The following is a 17543-nucleotide window of genomic DNA, read 5'->3' as shown; positions in this document are numbered from 1 at the left end:
TTGATCTACTGTGGTGAGATTTGAATCCGTGACCTCTGTGCATTAACGTGGGTCACTGGATTACAAATCCAGTGACAATACTACTACAGTACTGCAATTCTTAAACATTAGCCCTTAATTTTCTAGCTCATATCTTTTTATGTAGTTTCCCACTCGATTGCACTAATTTAGACTCATAACTTTGCAGTTTCCTTCTCTGAGAAACAGCCAGAGAAATTAAGAACTTTCACACCTCCACAGTCCATCTCCATGACAACCTGACATGATTTTGGGAGTTCCAAACAGTTTTGAATTAAATATCTTTTACATTCCAAACACTATTTCATTCTGTGATCCATATAAAACATGAAAGTAAATACTCGGAACAAGTCCCAAAGAGCATCAGCCCACTGGCAGCAAAGTCATGAGACCAGCTAGTCCCAGCACTCAGAAACCCTCTGACCCTCCCACTTCACCACTGTCAGAATGAACATGGTTCAGTCTTGGATGTGATTAACAGCATCAATAGCAGCAGAATCCAAACCCTGGAATGACTTGTGGGTTTCCTCCGGGTGCTCCAGTTTCCTCCCACAGTCCAAAGATGTACAGGTTAGGTTGATTGGCCATACTAAATGTCCCTTAGTGTCAGGGGGATTAGCAGGGTAAACACGTGGAGTTATGGGGATCGGGCCTGGGTGCAGTCATTGTTGCAGCAGGCTCAATGGGCTGAATGGCCTCCTTCTGCACTGTCGAGATTCTATGATTCTATGACTTGTGAGCTCGCTGGTGTCTCCGTAGGCTGGATAACTGAGTGAATCCTTTCCCACACGTGGAACATGTGAATGGCCTCTCCTTTGTGTGAACTCGCTGGTGTTTCAACAGCGTTGATGATATTCTAAATCTCTTTGAGCAGTGAGAGCAACTGAACAGTCTCTCCTCAGAGGGAAAGCGCTGATGGGACATTAGTTCTCCAGAGCTTTTGAAGCCACTTCCACAGTCAGAGCATTTAAAGGGTCTCTCATTGATGTGAATGACATTCTGGGTCAGCAAATTGGGTAACTGAGTGAATCCCTTCCCACACACACAGCAGGTGAATGGTCTCTCCCCAGTGTGAACTCACTGGTGCCTCACCAGAGTGGAAGATTCACTGAATCCCTTCCCACACCGAGAGCAGGTGAATGGCCTTTCTCCGGTGTGACTCCGTCGATGAATTTCCAGCTGAGATTGGTATCTAAATCCTTTCCCACAGTCTCCACATTTCCACGGTTTCTCCATGGTGCGGGTGTCCTTGTGATTCTCCAGGTTAAACAATCAGTTAAATCTCACACAGAACACGGGTACAGTCTCTCCCCGCTGTGAATGCTGTGATGTATTTTCAGGCTGTGTCACTGGTTAAAGCTCTTTCCACACAGTGCACTGGAAGCCGACCACTTGGGTGTGTGTGTGTGTGTGTGTGTGTGTGTGTCTCAGTGCTTTTCCAGTCACACCGATGTTTAAGAAACATAGAAAAACTACAGCACAAAACAGGCCCTTCAGCCCCACAAGTTGTGCCAAACATATCCCTACCTTTTAGGCCTACCTATAACCCTCCATCCTATTAAGTCCCATGTACTCATCCAGGAGTCTCTTAAAAGACGCTATTGAGTTTGCCTCCACCACCACTGACGGCAGTCGATTCCACTCGCCCACCACCCTGTGTGAAAAACTTCCCCCGAACATTTCCCCTGTATCTACCCCCCAGCACCTTAAACCTGTGTCCTCTCGTAGCAGCCATTTCCACCCTGGGAAAAAGCCTCTGAGAGTCCACCCGATCTATGCCTCTCAACATCTCATATACCTCTATCAGATCTCCTCTCATCCTACGTCTCTCCAAGGAGAAAAGACTGAGCTCCCTCAGCCTATCCTCATAAGGCATGCCACTCAATCCAGGCAACATCCTTGTAAATCTCCTCTGCACCATTTCAATCTTTTCCACATCCTTCCTGTAATGAGGCGACCAGAACTGAGCACAGTACTCCAAGTGGGGTCTGACGAGTGTCTTATATAGCTGCATCATTATCCCCGGACTCCTAAACTCAATCCCTCGATTGATAAAGGCCAGCACACCATACGCCTTCTTAACCACCTCCTCCACCTGCGGGGCCGATTTTAGAGTCCTATGGACCCGGACCCCAAGGTCCTTCTGATCCTCTACAGTACTAAGAGTCTTTTCCTTTATATTGCACTCCTTCATCCCATTTGACCTGCCAAACTGGACCACGACGCATTTATCTGGGTTGAAGTCCATCTGCCACTTCTCCGCCCAGTCTTGCATCCTATCTATGTCCCTCTGTAACTTCTGACATCCCTCCAGACTATCCACAATCCCACCAACCTTTGTGTTGTCGGTTTAAAGCATTAGTGAACCTAATGGGCTTTTATGATAATCAATAATGGTTTTTTGCTCATCATTACCTTTTCAAATTCAAACTTTTATTAAATGTAAATTCCACCACCTGCCGTGGCAGGATTTGAACCTCGGTTCCCAGAACATTACCCTGGGTCTCACCCCCTCAATGCCTTTCCAACCACACACCTGTGCGATCTCCAAGAATGAGTTTCCATCGGTGAGGGGGCTGGGACCTCACACTGCAAACTTCTTTGAAAACATGTATTGATGTCCTCATAGCTATTTCTAAAATTATTAAAATGGGAGAAATAGCTGAATCTATGAGTGTCTCTGACCCCTGAACAAATGGAGCAATCTGGGAGACACAAAGAAACTCACACCTCATTCTCCCAGAGCGACATTTTGATTCTGGATCATGTGAAACACAATAGTTCTCCGTGATCTCTGCACTGTAAATCTTTCCTTTCTCTGTCCATCTTCTATCTATTAATGCATCCATCATTATGAAGTGCTTCGAAAGGTTAGTCATGGCACGAATCAGTCCGGCCTCCCAGACTGCCTGGATGCACTACAGTTCACTACCGCCGCAACAGGTCCACAGCAGACACCATCTCCCTGGCTCTGGATAACAAAGCACCTATTTCAGACTCCTATTTATTGACGACAGCTCAGCCTTCAACACCATTATTCCTATGAAATGCATCTCCAAATTCCGTGGCCTGGGGCTTAGCTCCTCTCTCTACGACTGGGTCCAAGAGTTCCTAACACACAGACTGCAATCAGTAAGAATAGGCAACAACACCTCCTCCACAATCATCCTCAACACCGGTGCCCAACAAGGCTGTGTCCTCAACCCGTTACTAAACTCATTATACCTATGACTGTGTGGCCAAATTCCTCTCCAACTTGATTTTCATGATTGCTGATGACAACACTGTAGTGGGTCGGATCTCAAACAATGATGAGACAGAGAACAGGAATGAGATAGAGAATCTGGTGAACTGGTGCGGTGACAATAATCTCTCCCTCAATGTCAACAAAATGAAGGAGAAAGTCATCGCCTTCAGGAAGCGTAGTGGGGGGCATGCCCCTATCCACATCAACAGGGATGAAGTGGAAATGGTCGAGTGCTTCGAGTTTCTAGGCGACCAGATACCAACAACCTGTCCTGGTCCCTCCATGCCAATGCTACAACTAAGAAAGCCCACCAACGCCTCTACTTTCTCAGGAGGCTAAGAAAATTTGGCATGTCCGCTACGACTTTCACCAACTTTTATAGATACACCATAGAAAGCATTCTTTCTGGTTGTATCACAGCTTGGCGTGGCTCCTGCTCTGTCTAAGACTGCAAGAAACTACAATGGGTCATGACCGAAGCCTAGTCCATCACGCAAACCAGCCTCCCACCCATTGACTCTGTCTACACTTACCGCGACCTCGGAAAAGCAGCCAGTATAATCAAGAACCCCACACACCCCAGACATTCTCTCTTCCAACTTCTTCTGTCAGGAAAAAGATATAAAACTCTGAGGTCCCGTACCAATCGACTCAAAAACAGCTTCTTCCCTGCTGCCATCAAACTTTTGAATGGACCTCCTTTCATTAAGTTGATCTTTCTCTACACCCTAGCTCTGACTGTAACACAACATTCTGCACTCTCTCCTTTCTTCCTCTATCTATGGTATGCAAGAAACAATACTTTTCACTTCATACTAATGCATGTTGGCACAGTGGTTAGCACTGCTGCCTCATAGCACGAAGGACCTGGATTCGATTCCCGGCTTGGGTCACTGTCTGTGTGGAGTTTGCATGTTCTCCCTGTGTCTGCGTGGGTTTCTTCTGGGTTATCCGGTTTTCTCCCACACTCCAAAGATGTGCAGGTGAGGTTAATTGGCCATGCTAGAATTCTCCCTCTGAACAGGTGCCAGAGTGTGGCGACGAGGGGATTTTCACAGTACCTTCATCGCAGTCTGAATGTCAGCCTACTTGTGACGAATAAATAAACTTTGTGAGACAAGAATAACTCAAATCAAATGGCAGAACATTGAGTTACCACATTTGGAGTGTCTGTGAGTAAACTAAAGTTAATTCTCACTTAGAGTCATAGAGGTTCACAGCATGGAAACAGGCCCTTCGGCCCAACTTGTCCATGCCGCCTCTTTTTTTAAACCCCCTAAGCTAGTACCAATTGCCCGCGTTTGGCCCATATCCCTCTATAGCCATCTTATCCATTTCCTTCCCTAAAGGATATTAGTGAACACACATTGGGCGGCACGGTAGCACAGTGGTTAGCACTGCTGCTTCACAGCTCCAGGGACCTGGGTTCGATTCCCGGCTTGGGTCACTGTCAGTGTGGAGTTTGCACATTCTCCTCGTGTCTGCATGGGTTTCCTCCGGGTGCTCCGGTTTCCTCCCACAGTCCAAAGATGTGCGGGCTAGGTTGATTGGCCATGCTAAAATTGCCCCTTAGTGTCCTGAGATGCGTAGGTTAGAGGGATTAGCGGGTAAATATGTAGGGATATGGGGGTAGTGCCTGGGTGGGATTGTGATCGGTGCCGACTCGATGGGCCGAATGGCCTCTTTCTGTACTGTAGGGCTTCTATGATTCTATGATACATACGGATATATGAATTACGAGCAGGAGTAAGCCTTGAAGTATTGAGTAGTATGCCACTGCTTATAAAGGACGAAGCAAATCAAAAACATCGTTCTGGTCACAGACAGATGTGAGATGAGAAAACAATGTGGAATAAATTACCTTCCGCCCCTCCTGTAGATAACATATCCCACTAACATGGCTCACCCTGGCCCTTAGTGTGGTTTCTGAAAATTTCATGCATTCCCTCCTGACTTGACTGGACAGCCTCATCTATTCATTACCAACTTGAGTTTCACTAAATCCCAGTCTCAGCTGAGGTTTCTGGAACTTTCATTCATTCCTTTATTTTCTTTAGACTTGACTGTCAGCGTCCCTCATTTAACCCATGAAAAACTTTGGTGTATATATATTGCGGTTGGTGTGTTGCCTCCCAGGTGCCAGGGTCCATGATGTCTCGGATCGTGTTTTCGGGATCCTTAAGGGGGAGGGGGACCAGCCCCAAGTTGTGGTTCACATAGGCACTCAAGACATAGGCAGGAAAAGGGATGGGGATGTAAGGCAGAAATTCAGGGAGTTCGGGTGGAAGCTTCGAGCTAGAACAAACAAAGTTGTTATCTCTGGTTTGTTACCCGTGCCACGTGCAAGCGAGGAGAGGAATAGGGAGAGAGAGCAGTGAACACGTAGCTACAGGGATGGTGCAGGAGGGAGGGTTTCAGATACCTGGACAATTGGGGCTCATTCTTGGGTAGGTGGGACCTCTACAAACGGGATGGTCTACACCTGAGCCAGAGGGGTACCAATATCCTGGGAGGGAAATTTGCAAATGTTCTTTGGGAGGGTTTAAATTAATTCAGCAGGGGGATGGGAACCTGGATTGTTGCTCCAGTGTACAGGAGGTTGAGAGTAGTGAGGTCATGGATAAGGTTTCAGCGTCGCAGGAGTGTACCGACAGGCAGGAAGGTGGTTTGAAGTGTGTCTACTTCAATGCCAGGAGCATCTGGAATAAGGTGGGTGAACTTGCAGCATGGGTTGGTACCTGGGACTTCGATGTTGTGGTCATCTCGGAGACATGGGTAGAGCAGGGACAGGAATGGTTGTTGCAGTTTCCGGGGTTTAGATGTTTCAGTAAGAGCAGGGAAGGTGGTAAAAGAGGTGGAGGTGTGGCATTGTTAGTCAAGGACAGTATTACGGTGACAGAAAGGACGTTTGATGAGGACTCGTCTACTGAGGTAGTTTGGGCTGAGGTTAGAAACAGGAAAGGAGAGGTCACCCTGTTGGGGGTTTTCTATAGGCCTCTGAAACGTTCCAGAGATGTAGAGGAAAGGATTGCAAAGATGATTCTGGATAGGAGCGAAAGTAACAGGGTAGTTGTTATGGGGGACTTTAACTTTGCAAATATTGACTGGAAAAGCTATAGTTCGAGTACTTTAGATGGGTCAGTTTTTGTCCAATGTGTGCAGGAGGGTTTCCTGACACGGTATGTAGATAGGCCAACAAGAGGTGAGGCCACATTGGATTTGGTACTGGGCAATGAACCAGACCAGGTGTTAGATTTGGTGGTAGGGGAGCACTTTGGTAACAGTGACCACAATTCGGTTACGTTTACTTTAGCGATGGAAAGGAATAGGTATATCCCGAAGGGCAAGAGTTATAGCTGGAGGAATGGAAATTATGATGCGATTAGGCGAGATTTAGGATGCATCGGTTGGGGAAGGAAACTGCAGGGGATGGGCACAATTGAAATGTGGAGCTTGTTCAAGGAACAGCTACTGGGTGTCCTTGATAAGTATGTACCTGTCAGGCAGGGAGGAAGTGGTCGAGTGAGGGAACTGTGATTTACTAAAAAAGTTGAATCTCTTGTGAAGAGGAAGGAGGAGACTTATGTGAAGATGAGACGTGAAGGTTCAGTTAGGGCGCTTGAGAGTTACAAGTTAGCCATGAAGCACCTAAAGAGGGAGTTAAGAAGAGCCAGGAGAAGTCTTTGGCAGGTCGGATCAAGGAAAACCCTAAAGCCTTCTATAAGTATGTCACGAATAAACGAATGACTCGGGTAAGATTAGGGCCAGTCAAGGACAGTAGTGGGAAGTTGTGCGTGGAGCCTGAAGAGATAGGAGAGGCGCTAAATGAATATTTTTCGTCAGTATTCACGCAGGAAAAAGACAATGTTGTCGAGGAGAATACTGAGATACAGGCTATTGGACTAGACAGGATTGAGGTTCATAAGGAGGAGGTGTTTGCAATTCTGGAAAGTGTGAAAATAGATAAGTCCCCTGGACCAGATGGGATTTATCCCAGGATGCTCTGGGAGGCTAGGGAGGAGATTGCAGAGCCTTTGGCTTTGATCTTTGTGTCGTCATTGTCTACAAGAATAGTGCCAGAAGACTGGAGGATCGCAAATGTTGTCCCCTTGTTCAAGAAGGGGAGTAGGGACAACCCTGGTAATTATAGACCAGTGAGCTTTACTTCTGTTGTGGGCAAAGTTTTGGAAAGGATTATAAGAGATAGGATTTATAATCATCTAGAAAGGAATAATTTGATTAGGGATAGTCAACACGGTTTTGTGAAGGGTAGGTCGTGCCTCACAAACCTTATTGAGTTCTTTGAGAAGGTGACCAAAGAGGTGGATGAGGGTAAAGCAGTTGATGTGGTGTACATGGATTTCAGTAAAGCGTCTAATAAGGTTCCCCACGGTAAGCTATTGCAGAATATACAGAGGCATGGGATTGAGGGTGATTTAGTGGTTTGGATCAGGCAATGGCTAGCTGTAAGAAGACAGAGGGTGGTGGTTGATGGGAAATGTTCATCCTGGAGGTCAGTTACTAATGGTGTACCGCAAGGATCTGTTTTGGGGCCACTGCTGTTTGTTATTTTCATAAATGACCTGGATGAGGGCGTAGAAGAATGGGTTAGTAAATTTGCGGATGACACTAAAGTCGGTGGAGTTGTGGACAGTGCGGAAGGTTGTTGCAGGTTACAGAGGGACATAGATAAGCTGCAGTGCTGGACTGAGAGGTGGCAAATGGAGTTCAATGCGGAAAAGTGTGAGGTGATTCACTTTGAAAGGAGTAACAGGATTACAGCGTACTGGGTTAATGGTAAGATACTTGGTAGTGTGGATGAACAGAGATCTCTGTGTCCATGTGCATAGATCCCTGAAAGTTGGCACCCAGGTTGATAGGGTTGTTAAGAAGGCGTACGGTGTGTTAGCTTTTATTGGTAGAGGGATTGAGTTTCGGGGCCATGATGTCATGTTGCAGCTGTACAAAACTCTGGTGCGGCCGCACTTGGAGTATTGTGTACAGTTCTGATCACCGCATTATAAGAAGGATGTGGAAGCATTGGAAAGGGTGCAGGGGAGATTTGCTTGGATGTTGCCTGGTATGGTGGGAAGGTCTTATGAGGAAAGGCTAAGGGACTTGAGGTTGTTTTCATTAGAGAGAAGAAGGTTAAGAGGTGACTTAATAGAGGCATACAAGATGATCAGAGGATTAGATAGGGTGGATAGTGAGAGCCTTTTTCCTCCGATGGTGACAGCTAGCGTGAGGGGACATAGCTTTAAATTGAGGGGTGATAGATATAGGACAGATGTCAGAGATAGGTTCTTCACTCAGAGAGTAGCAAGGGCGTGGAATGCCCTGCCTGCAGCAGTAGTGGACTCGCCAACATTAAGGTCATTTAAATGGTCATTGGATAAACAAATGGATGATATTGGAATAGTGCAGGTTAGATGGGATTTAGATTGGTTTCACTGGTCGGCGCAACATCGAGGGCTGAAGGGCCTATACTGCGCTGTAATGTTCTATGTTCTATGTCAGCGTCCCTCATTTAACCCATGAAAAACTTTGGTGTATGTAAACCCCTGTCCTCTGCATCAAGTCCCACACACTTACCCATCACCATGTCTTCACCATGGGGCTGCACTGTTGCCTCATAGTGCTTGGGACCAGGGTTCAATTCATGGCTTGGGTGACTGTCTGTGTGGAGTCTGCACATTCTCCCCATGTCTGCATGGGTTTCCTTCCAGTCAGAAAGGCTTGCTGGTTAGGTGCATTGACCCGAACAAGCGCCGGAGTGTGGCAACTAGGGGAATTTTACAGCAATTTCATTGTAGCGTTAATGTAAGCTAAGCCTACTTGCGACACTAATAAATAAACTTTAAAACACTGACCCACACAGGCTCCCGGTTAAACAACTCAATTTTTAAAATTGCATCCTTTTTTTGCAAATCCTTCCATGACATTATTGTTCCCTATTTCCAGTCACACAGATGCTTGAATCTTTTTCTACAGACACACTGACAATCAGGTTCTGATGAATGGAGTGATTCTGTCAGGTTTTGATCTGATGTCTGGTTTGAGTTTCCCTTTAAATTTTGTCATCAAATTTCCTGTAAAAAAAAGATCATCACTGTCAGTCAAGAATAGAAATTAAGCGAGAAACATTTCTCTTGGTTTGAGTTTTCTGTGTGTAAATCCTCCCCTTCTAACTCCCTGTAAAAGGAGTTTCCAAAGTCCATCCCTGTCAGTCCCGGATAGAAATTCACAACATTCTCTCCTCCTGCTGACAGGGAGCACCGCGCATGCGCACTATTGCCCATCTCCCCGAGAAAGATGGTCTCCGTCAACTCGGAGCCTCCAACTCGGCATCTGCGGTCGCGGCCCCGAATGGTAGGAACGCGGCACTGAGCAGTTATTATTCGGGTTCTCCTGTCTCCACTGGGTGCTTACGAAGCCCCCCCCCCATCCACCCCACCGCCTGCATTACCCTCCAGAATAAGCCGTTTCTTTTTTTTTTAGTTTTTGTTTTTATTTATGAAATGTATCACTTTCCTCGGAAATAGTTGTCAATGACATCTTTGGCTTGTGAGTCTTTGCCATAATCCTTGACAACAACACAGCTGCAGCCTACAACCTTGCGAGGTTTCCCTTCTCGGTCTATTTTGCACAGGCCTACCCATTCACCAAGTTTCTTGTTGTCATCAACCTTAATCAGGTTGATCTGATGCTCAGCACAGAGGGCTTCTACCAACTTAACATACTGTGCCTCATCACAATTGCCTGCCAGGACACACAAATGAGCCTGTCGTTTGTCCAGCACCTTGACAGCTTCCCGGAGACCACAACACAAGCCATCGTGGATGTATGCAGTTTTAAGCACTTCCTGAAGTGCAGTGTTAACATCCATGACACCGCTGGCAGTTATGCATTCCTCGGCCATCGTGCTGCTTCTTGTCCCAGAAAGGGCGGTTTGCGCGAACCGGAAGCCGCTCCGCGGACAAGATGGCGGGGGAAACATGGAGCCGATATAACCACCTTGTTGCTGCAGCAGCAACATCCACTGCGCATGCACTTCGGATCTGCAGTACGCATGCTCGGAACCCGCCAGTACGCCGGCTCAAAGTCTGTTGTCAGGATAGATCATATTCTGATTCACTGTGAATGCTGGGTAATATAACCACCATTGAAGTATGTTATTGCATAAAAAATAACCATGTTTTGTGATTCAATTACGACTGAAGCCAAAGCACCAAGGTATAAAATGAAAATAACTAATACAGCAGCTAATGTCAACAGGCACCACAGTTCTGTCCTGAGTTTAATTAATAGCAGAACAAACATCGACACCTGAAGATGAACTCCTTGGAGTGTTAGCAGGTGTAACGAACTGATGATTTACCATCCACACACATACACACACGGACTTGACAATAAGAATGAACTCATGGTTGATCAATTCCTTTGAACTTTTAAAGCTTGTACGTTAATAGGAGGCGAAACTGAATAAATCCATTTGCACACATAATGTACCTGAATGGTCTCTTTCTGGTGTGGCTCTGTTGCTGTCAATAGGGTAACTGACCACTTACATTCCAGAACTGACATTCTGCTGGGTCAGCACTGCCCTGTTTCCAAGGCCAACATTGAGGGGCGGCAGGGTGGCTAGCACTGCTGTCTCACAGCGCCTGGGACCCGGGTTCGATTCCTGGCTTGGGTCACGGTCTGTGTGGAGTCTGTACATTCTCCCCGTATCTGCATGGGTTTCCTCCCACAATCCAAAGATGTGCGGGTTAGGTGGATTGGCTATGCTAAAAATTGCCAGGGGGACTAGCTCGGGCAAATGCATGGGGTTATGGTGATAGGGTCTGGGAGGGATTGCGGTCAGTGCAGACTCGATGGGCTGAATGGGCTTCTTCTGCTCTGTAGGGTTCTATGATCCTTGAAATGGTACGAAATCAACTACATAATTGAATAGTTTTTCTTCCAAAATTTTTGGGAGAAAATTCCCACCTGACTCTTCATGTTATTGGGTCAAGGAAACTTGTTAATTTTAAAAATGTCCATGAATACTGCAGAGGCTCCTGCAACTCTTCCGATGTTGTTTTTTGTTAACTCAGATTTTTCAAAAAGAGAATTGAACAATCATTTGAAAGGAGGAATATGCGTGTTTTTATGAAGGGGAACAATATTGGGAATAATTGCATAATTCTTTGAAAATAAGCTGGCATTAACATGATGTGTCTCCTCATGAGCTGTTATTTCACGATTCTATTGTTAGATCAATGTCTCTACAACATTCCAAAATATCCAGTCCGAATTCTATCTCTGCAAATCAAGGTCACGAACTACAGCATGACGACACAGTTTGAAATACTCTGCAGTCCCTTTGAGATGCTGAGTACTCTAGTTAGTTTTTTTAATAGTTCCAGGATAACCGCTCTCTCAGCTTCCATTGATTCAGCATAATGGAAGCTGTGAATTGAAACCTGTCAGCATTTGAAAGATATTCACAAATAGTTGGAGGATTTCTTACAGTTGGGATCTTTCTCTGTTCTGTCCACTCGAGGTGTTAGATAACAGACTTTCTCCTGTGAATATCCAGCTGGAGTATTGGGCCCTGATCTGTTTCCTTGTTCATCTTGTTGACTCTAAATATTGAATCTTGTGGTTTCAGACACCAGATAATCAAGCTCCCAACAATAGATTGTCTTTTACTGACTGTATTAACTACAGTGTATAGTTACCCCATTCAGAGAACAGGGAGAATGTTGGGGTAGACTCCTCCTGGTTCGAGTGTGTCGAAACTGTCAATGATTTTATTGTTTTCTGTGGATCCTCTACTGACGGGGAGTCAGATGTGGGATCAACATGGATATCCGTAGAACTGGCAGTTTATGATGTTGTTTTATAGTGCTCGGGGCGCGGGGTGGGGGCGGGGGGTGAACTCTGCAGCCAAACTACCTTTGGTCTTCCTCTGCTGCTGTTCCACCTCTGGTCTTGCTCTGCCACACTCCACTTCTGATCCTCCTCTGGACACCTCAGATGTTCAGAGTTTGGTGATGATGGTCCTTGAAACTGAACCAAATTTCAGTGCTGCCTCCACCTGTGCCGGTTGCCACAGTGTTTTCTCCAGAGAGGTGGTCCGCAGTGCAGAAGTTTGTAAGGATATATTTTGTGTGTCATTTGTACTGACCACTTTGATGTTGTTTGCCCTGAGACAGTCCCCCATCGGGAAACTTGAATACATTGGACTTGGTCTCTTGAAATAAGTCATGAATATGGATTGTTAATAAACTCCTATCCTTCTTCTTGTGCTGTCCCCATAATAAGAGCCTGCCGACCTGAAAATGACACATCAATCCCTTCTCTTTGTCCTTTAACAACTCCTTTACCAATGCTAATATTTCACCCCCAATGACATGAGCCCTTATCCTGTGCAACAATCTTGTGTATGGCATCTTATGAAATGGCTTTTAGAAATTCAATCATACAACATTTCCTGGTTCCCCTTTATCTAACCTTTTAGTTACATCCTCAACAAATTCTACTAGATTTGTCAAGTTCTTTCATAAACCAATGTTGACTTTGTCCAATCATGTTCTACTTTTCTAATTGCATTTTTACCACTTCCTTCATGATAGATGCCAATATTTTCCTGATGACTGATGTCAGGCTAAATAGCCTGTCATTCCCTGTTTCCTTTCTCCGGCTTTTCTTATTATTGGGATTACATTTTCCACTTTCCAATCCATTGGTACCACTGCAGAATCTAGAGAATTTTGGAAAATCACTGGCAGTGCTTCGAGTATCAGTGCAGTCACCTCTTCCCAGATCCTGGAATGCATACCGTATGATCCAGGGGATTTGTCAGCTTTCTATCCCAGTAACAGGAGATGAATTAGTCTCCTCTCATCTTGGAGAAATCAAGGAGTTGGGATAAAATGATGGAAACAAAAGTGATTCATTGGACACCAAACCCAATGTTCAGAAACTCAGAATTCAGTCAGATTGAACATAGTTCAGTCCTGGGTCTGATTTTAAAAATTCATTCGTGGCACATGGACGTCGCTGGCTGGGCAGCATTTATTGCCCAATTCGTATTTGCCTTGAGAAGGTGGAGCTGCGCTGCCTTCTTGAATCACTGCAGTCCACATGCTATGGATTCATAGAATCATAGAATTCCTACAATACAGAAGGCGGCCATTCGGCCCATCGTGTCTGTTCCGACAGCAATCCCACCCAGGCCCTATTCCCATAACCCTGCTAATCCCCTTGACACTAAGGGGGAATTTAGCATAGCCAATCCACCTATTGTGGGTTGACCCACAATGCCGTTCGGGAGGGAATTCCAGGGTTTTGACCCAGTGACTGCGAAGGAATGGCGATTATATTTCCAAGTCAGAATGGTGAGTGACTGGGAGGGGAACTTGCAGGTGGTGGTGTTCCCATGTATCTGCTGCCCTTGTCCTTCTAGATGGAAGTAGTCGTGGGTTTTGAAGGTGCTGTCGAAGGATCTTTGGTGAATTGCTGCAGTGCATCTTGTAGATAGTACACACTACAGCTACTGAGCATCAGTGGTGGAGAGAGTGGATGTTGGTAGATGTGGTGCCAATCAAGCGGGCTGCTTTGTCCTGGATGGTGTTGAGTTTCTTGAGTGTTGTTGGAGCTGCACCCATCCAGGCAAGTGGGGAGTATTCCATCGCGCTCCTGACTTGTAGATGGTGGACAGACTTTGGGGAGTCAGGAGGTGAGTTACTCGCTTCTGACCTGCTCTTATAGTCATTGTGTTTATGTGGCGAGTTTCTGGTCAATGGTAACCCCAAGGATGTTGACAGTGAGGAAATCAGTGATGGTAACACCATTGAATGTCAAGGGCCGGTAGTTAGAGTGTCTCTTATTGGTGATTAACAGCAGAATCCAACCCCTGTAATCACTTGTGAATTTGCTGATGTCTCAGCAGGTGGGATGACTGAGTGAGTCCCTTCCCACACTCGGAGCAGGAGAACGGTCTCTCCCCAGTGTGAACCCGCTGGTGTCTCTGCAGGGTGGATGAACGACTAAATTTCTTCCCACACGTGGAGCAGCTGAACGGTCTCTCCCCAGTGTGAACCTGCTGGTGTGTCAGATGCTGGGATGACGTAGTGAATCCTTTCCCACATGTGGAACAGACAAATGGTTTCTCTCCACTGTGAACACGATTGTGTTCAGCAAGGTGGGATGAACAAGTGAATCCCTTCCCACACTCAGAGCATGTGAATGGTCTCTCTCCTGTGTGCACACGGAGATGTTCAGTGAAGTTGGATGAACACCAGAATCTCTTCCCACACTCAGAACAGGTGAACGGTCTTTCCCCCGTGTGCACTCGGAGGTGTTTTGAATGTTGCGATGAAGACGCAAATCTCTTCCCACACATGGAGCAGATGAACGGTCTCTCTCCTGTGTGAAGTCCCTGATGTTGAATTAAACACCCAGAGCTCCTAAAGCTTTTCCCACAGTCAAAGCATTTGAAAGGTTTCTCCTCAGTGTGAATTCGTTGGTGTGACACAAGGCTGGATGGCTGAGTGAATCCCTTCCCACAGTTGGAGCAGATGAACGGCCTCTCCCCAGTGTGACTGCGTCGATGAGTTTCTAGGTGGGATGGACAACTAAACCCCTTCCCACAGTCCCCACATTTCCACGGTTTCTCCATGGTGCCCTGGTGTCTCTCCAGGTTGGATGATCAGCTGAGGCCTCATCCACACACAGAACACATGTATCGTTTCTCCTCGCTGTGAATGGTGTGATTTTTTTTCAGACTGTGTAACTGGTTAAAGCTCTTTTCACAGTCAGTTCACTGGAACACTCTCACTCGGGTGTGTCTGTGTCGGTGCTTTTCCAGTCACACTGATGTTTGAAATCTTTTCCCACAGATAGAACAGAAAAACATTTCTCCATCCATATTCAAAGGCCGAAGATATTCAGGTCCTGATGAATCGAGTGACTCTGTCAGATCTCAATGTGATGTTTGGTTTGGATTTCCTGTCTGAAAATTCTCCAGTGTGAATGCCCTGTAAAAGGAGATTACACAAATGATTCACTGAAAGTGCAGGCATAAATGCAAAACTGACAACTCTACTTTCTTTGGAATATTTTTTCCTCTCTTGTTCTCCAAGTTGCTGACACAACTCACAAAGTAAATCACATTCCACAAACTGTCCCTCCTCCCAATGTGATTCACTGGATTTCAGTGCAATCTCCATCATTTCCTTTCTCCTCCCAGTTTTCTCCTTTCCTTTATTCTGCCTGGGTTCAATTCTCCAGCTGCTGAGTGAAGAATGAGAATAAAATCAATGAGTGAATAATTATCTCTCTGATCACTGGGACCATGAAGTCCCACCCACTCTCTACTCCCACACCAAGAAAGTTGTGCATGCGCTCTGCCACTCATCAAACCAGGATGGCAACTGTTAACCTGGGCCTGTCCCCATAAAGCCCCAGCGCTGTAAACTCAGGAATTTGATATTCTTATTGCGAGTTCCATATATCACGTGTTTCTGAAACTTCCCAGCCAACCCACAGCTCCAATTCCTCCCCTGCACCAAAATCTGCTCCTACTATCTGAGCCACTTGTTCCTCCTCAGTTCACCTCCACCAACCTCACTGAGCATGCTCAGAGCACAGTGCCACCCCACTTTGGTGCACTTGGCGCCTGGAGTTATTGACAGGGGACCTTCAGCTGCCTTTTGTCTCATGTCTTTTGGAAATCCAAGTACACAACACCTACTGGTCGCCCTTCATCCACCCGATGAGTCACAGCCTCAAAAAACCTCAAGGAATTTATCAAGCACAATTTTGCTTTTGTAATACCATGCTACTTGTTTGATCATACTCATATTTCCTAAGTGCATACGGAATTAAGTAAAAAAGTCTGACTACAATTTTACAGTGCAATGGTAAATCCTCACCTAGAGTAGTGTGTGCAATTTTGGTCTCCTTACCCAAGGAAGGCCATACCTCTTGCCCTAGAGGGAATCCATTTTGACATATAATTTTTCAACCTCCTCCCTTCCCCCCGCCCAAGCACCAGTCTCTAACGTCTTCGCATGTTTTGTTTTCAGAGAACATTGACCTTTATTCGGTGATGAACACAGTCTGCAAACTGACCTTTACACCACTATTAAGACTGCCTTAGTCTTTAACACTACCATTAGCACTTCCATTGTCTTATGTCCATGACATATTTGTTAAATCTCTCCTGATCTACTTTCACTGACCTTCTATTTTGCTCCACCCTCTCCAACAATATAACAGCCGTGACATTTCTACCTCTCTTCAGTCCTGAAGTCCACCCATGATTCTCACCTTCCAGAGACAGGGTCACTGCGCATGCGCATTGCTGCCACCAAGATGGCGGCCGTGTTCTGGGTCTGTCATTAAAAAACTCGCAGCGTCTCTTACTGACAACGTAGAACTGATACCTTCTTATTCGGATTGTGAATCCTCCAGAAGGTGTTTATGAAACTTCCCAGTCCACTCACCGGCTCTGTTCCTCTCCTGTCCGGAGCTCATGTCTCCTCACAAACACCACAACACTGCCTCCATTCGGCTGCAACATCCACTCCACGCCTGCGCAGCGGGCACCGTCAGTCAGACTACGACCCCGCCCCTCATTCACTCCGATTGGTTGGAGGACCAGCCGCTCCCGCACGGTCCTCCAGCCCCGCCCACTCTCATTGTTCCGGAATCTCAGTCTGCCGCTTCCGGCTTCACCCCGGCAGCGACTTCAACCAAAGAAAAGTGAATATTTCCGGATATTTAAAATCAGTAATGAAGTCATTAAATATAAATTGATAAAAGCAAAATACTGCGGATGCTGGAATCTGAAACAAAAACACAAAATGCTGAAAATCTCAGCAGGTCTGACAGTGTCTGTTCAGAGAGAAAAGAAAGCAAGAAGTCTCACAACACCAGGTGAAAGTCCAACAGGTTTATTTGGTAGCAAAATCCACTCGCTTTCGGAGCGCTGCTCCTTCGTCAGGCAAGTGGGAGTTCTGTTCACAAACAGGGCTCAGTGGTTAGCACAAATTTCAGTGGTTAGCACTGCTGCTTCACAGCTCCAGGGTCCTGGGTTCGATTCCCGGCTTGGGTCACTGTCTGTGAGGAGTTTGCACATTCTCCTCGTGTCTGCGTGGGTTTCCTCCGGGTGCTCCGGTTTCCTCCCACAGTCCAAAGATGTGCGGGTTAGGTTGATTGGCCAGGTTAAAAATTGCCCCTTAGAGTCCTGAGATGCGTAGGTTAGAGGGACTAGCGGGTCAAATAT

At 46.1% G+C, this 17543-nt stretch overlaps 2 protein-coding genes across 3 annotated transcripts; both read right to left on the bottom strand.

The window, feature by feature from the left end:
- Nucleotides 1–9747: 9747 nt before the first annotated feature.
- On the bottom strand, nt 9748–10247 carry LOC144486539 (small ribosomal subunit protein eS12). The gene has a single exon (XM_078204588.1). It carries the CDS (start codon nt 10182–10184, stop codon nt 9789–9791), a length of 396 nt encoding a protein of 131 aa, XP_078060714.1. The 5' UTR covers nt 10185–10247; the 3' UTR covers nt 9748–9788.
- Nucleotides 10248–13591: 3344 nt separating this feature from the next.
- Nucleotides 13592–16805, bottom strand: LOC144486519 (uncharacterized). Of its 2 annotated transcripts, none has more exons than XM_078204562.1 (2): nt 16682–16805; nt 13592–15291 (listed from the first exon to the last, which is right to left on the bottom strand). In XM_078204562.1, the coding sequence occupies exon 2, from the start codon at nt 14931–14933 to the stop codon at nt 14175–14177; it is 759 nt and encodes a 252-aa protein (XP_078060688.1). In that variant the 5' UTR covers nt 14934–15291; nt 16682–16805; the 3' UTR covers nt 13592–14174. The 2 variants fall into 2 exon arrangements, with proteins under 2 accessions (XP_078060688.1, XP_078060689.1); XM_078204563.1 differs by having other exon boundaries at nt 16702–16805.
- Nucleotides 16806–17543: the final 738 nt, after the last annotated feature.

The sequence above is a fragment of the Mustelus asterias genome, unplaced genomic scaffold, assembly GCF_964213995.1.
Source record: "Mustelus asterias unplaced genomic scaffold, sMusAst1.hap1.1 HAP1_SCAFFOLD_382, whole genome shotgun sequence".
NCBI classification, from domain to species: Eukaryota; Metazoa; Chordata; class Chondrichthyes; order Carcharhiniformes; family Triakidae; genus Mustelus; species Mustelus asterias.
The sequence above is the reverse complement of the archived record's forward strand: the minus strand, read 5'-3'. Positions and strand labels throughout refer to the sequence as shown.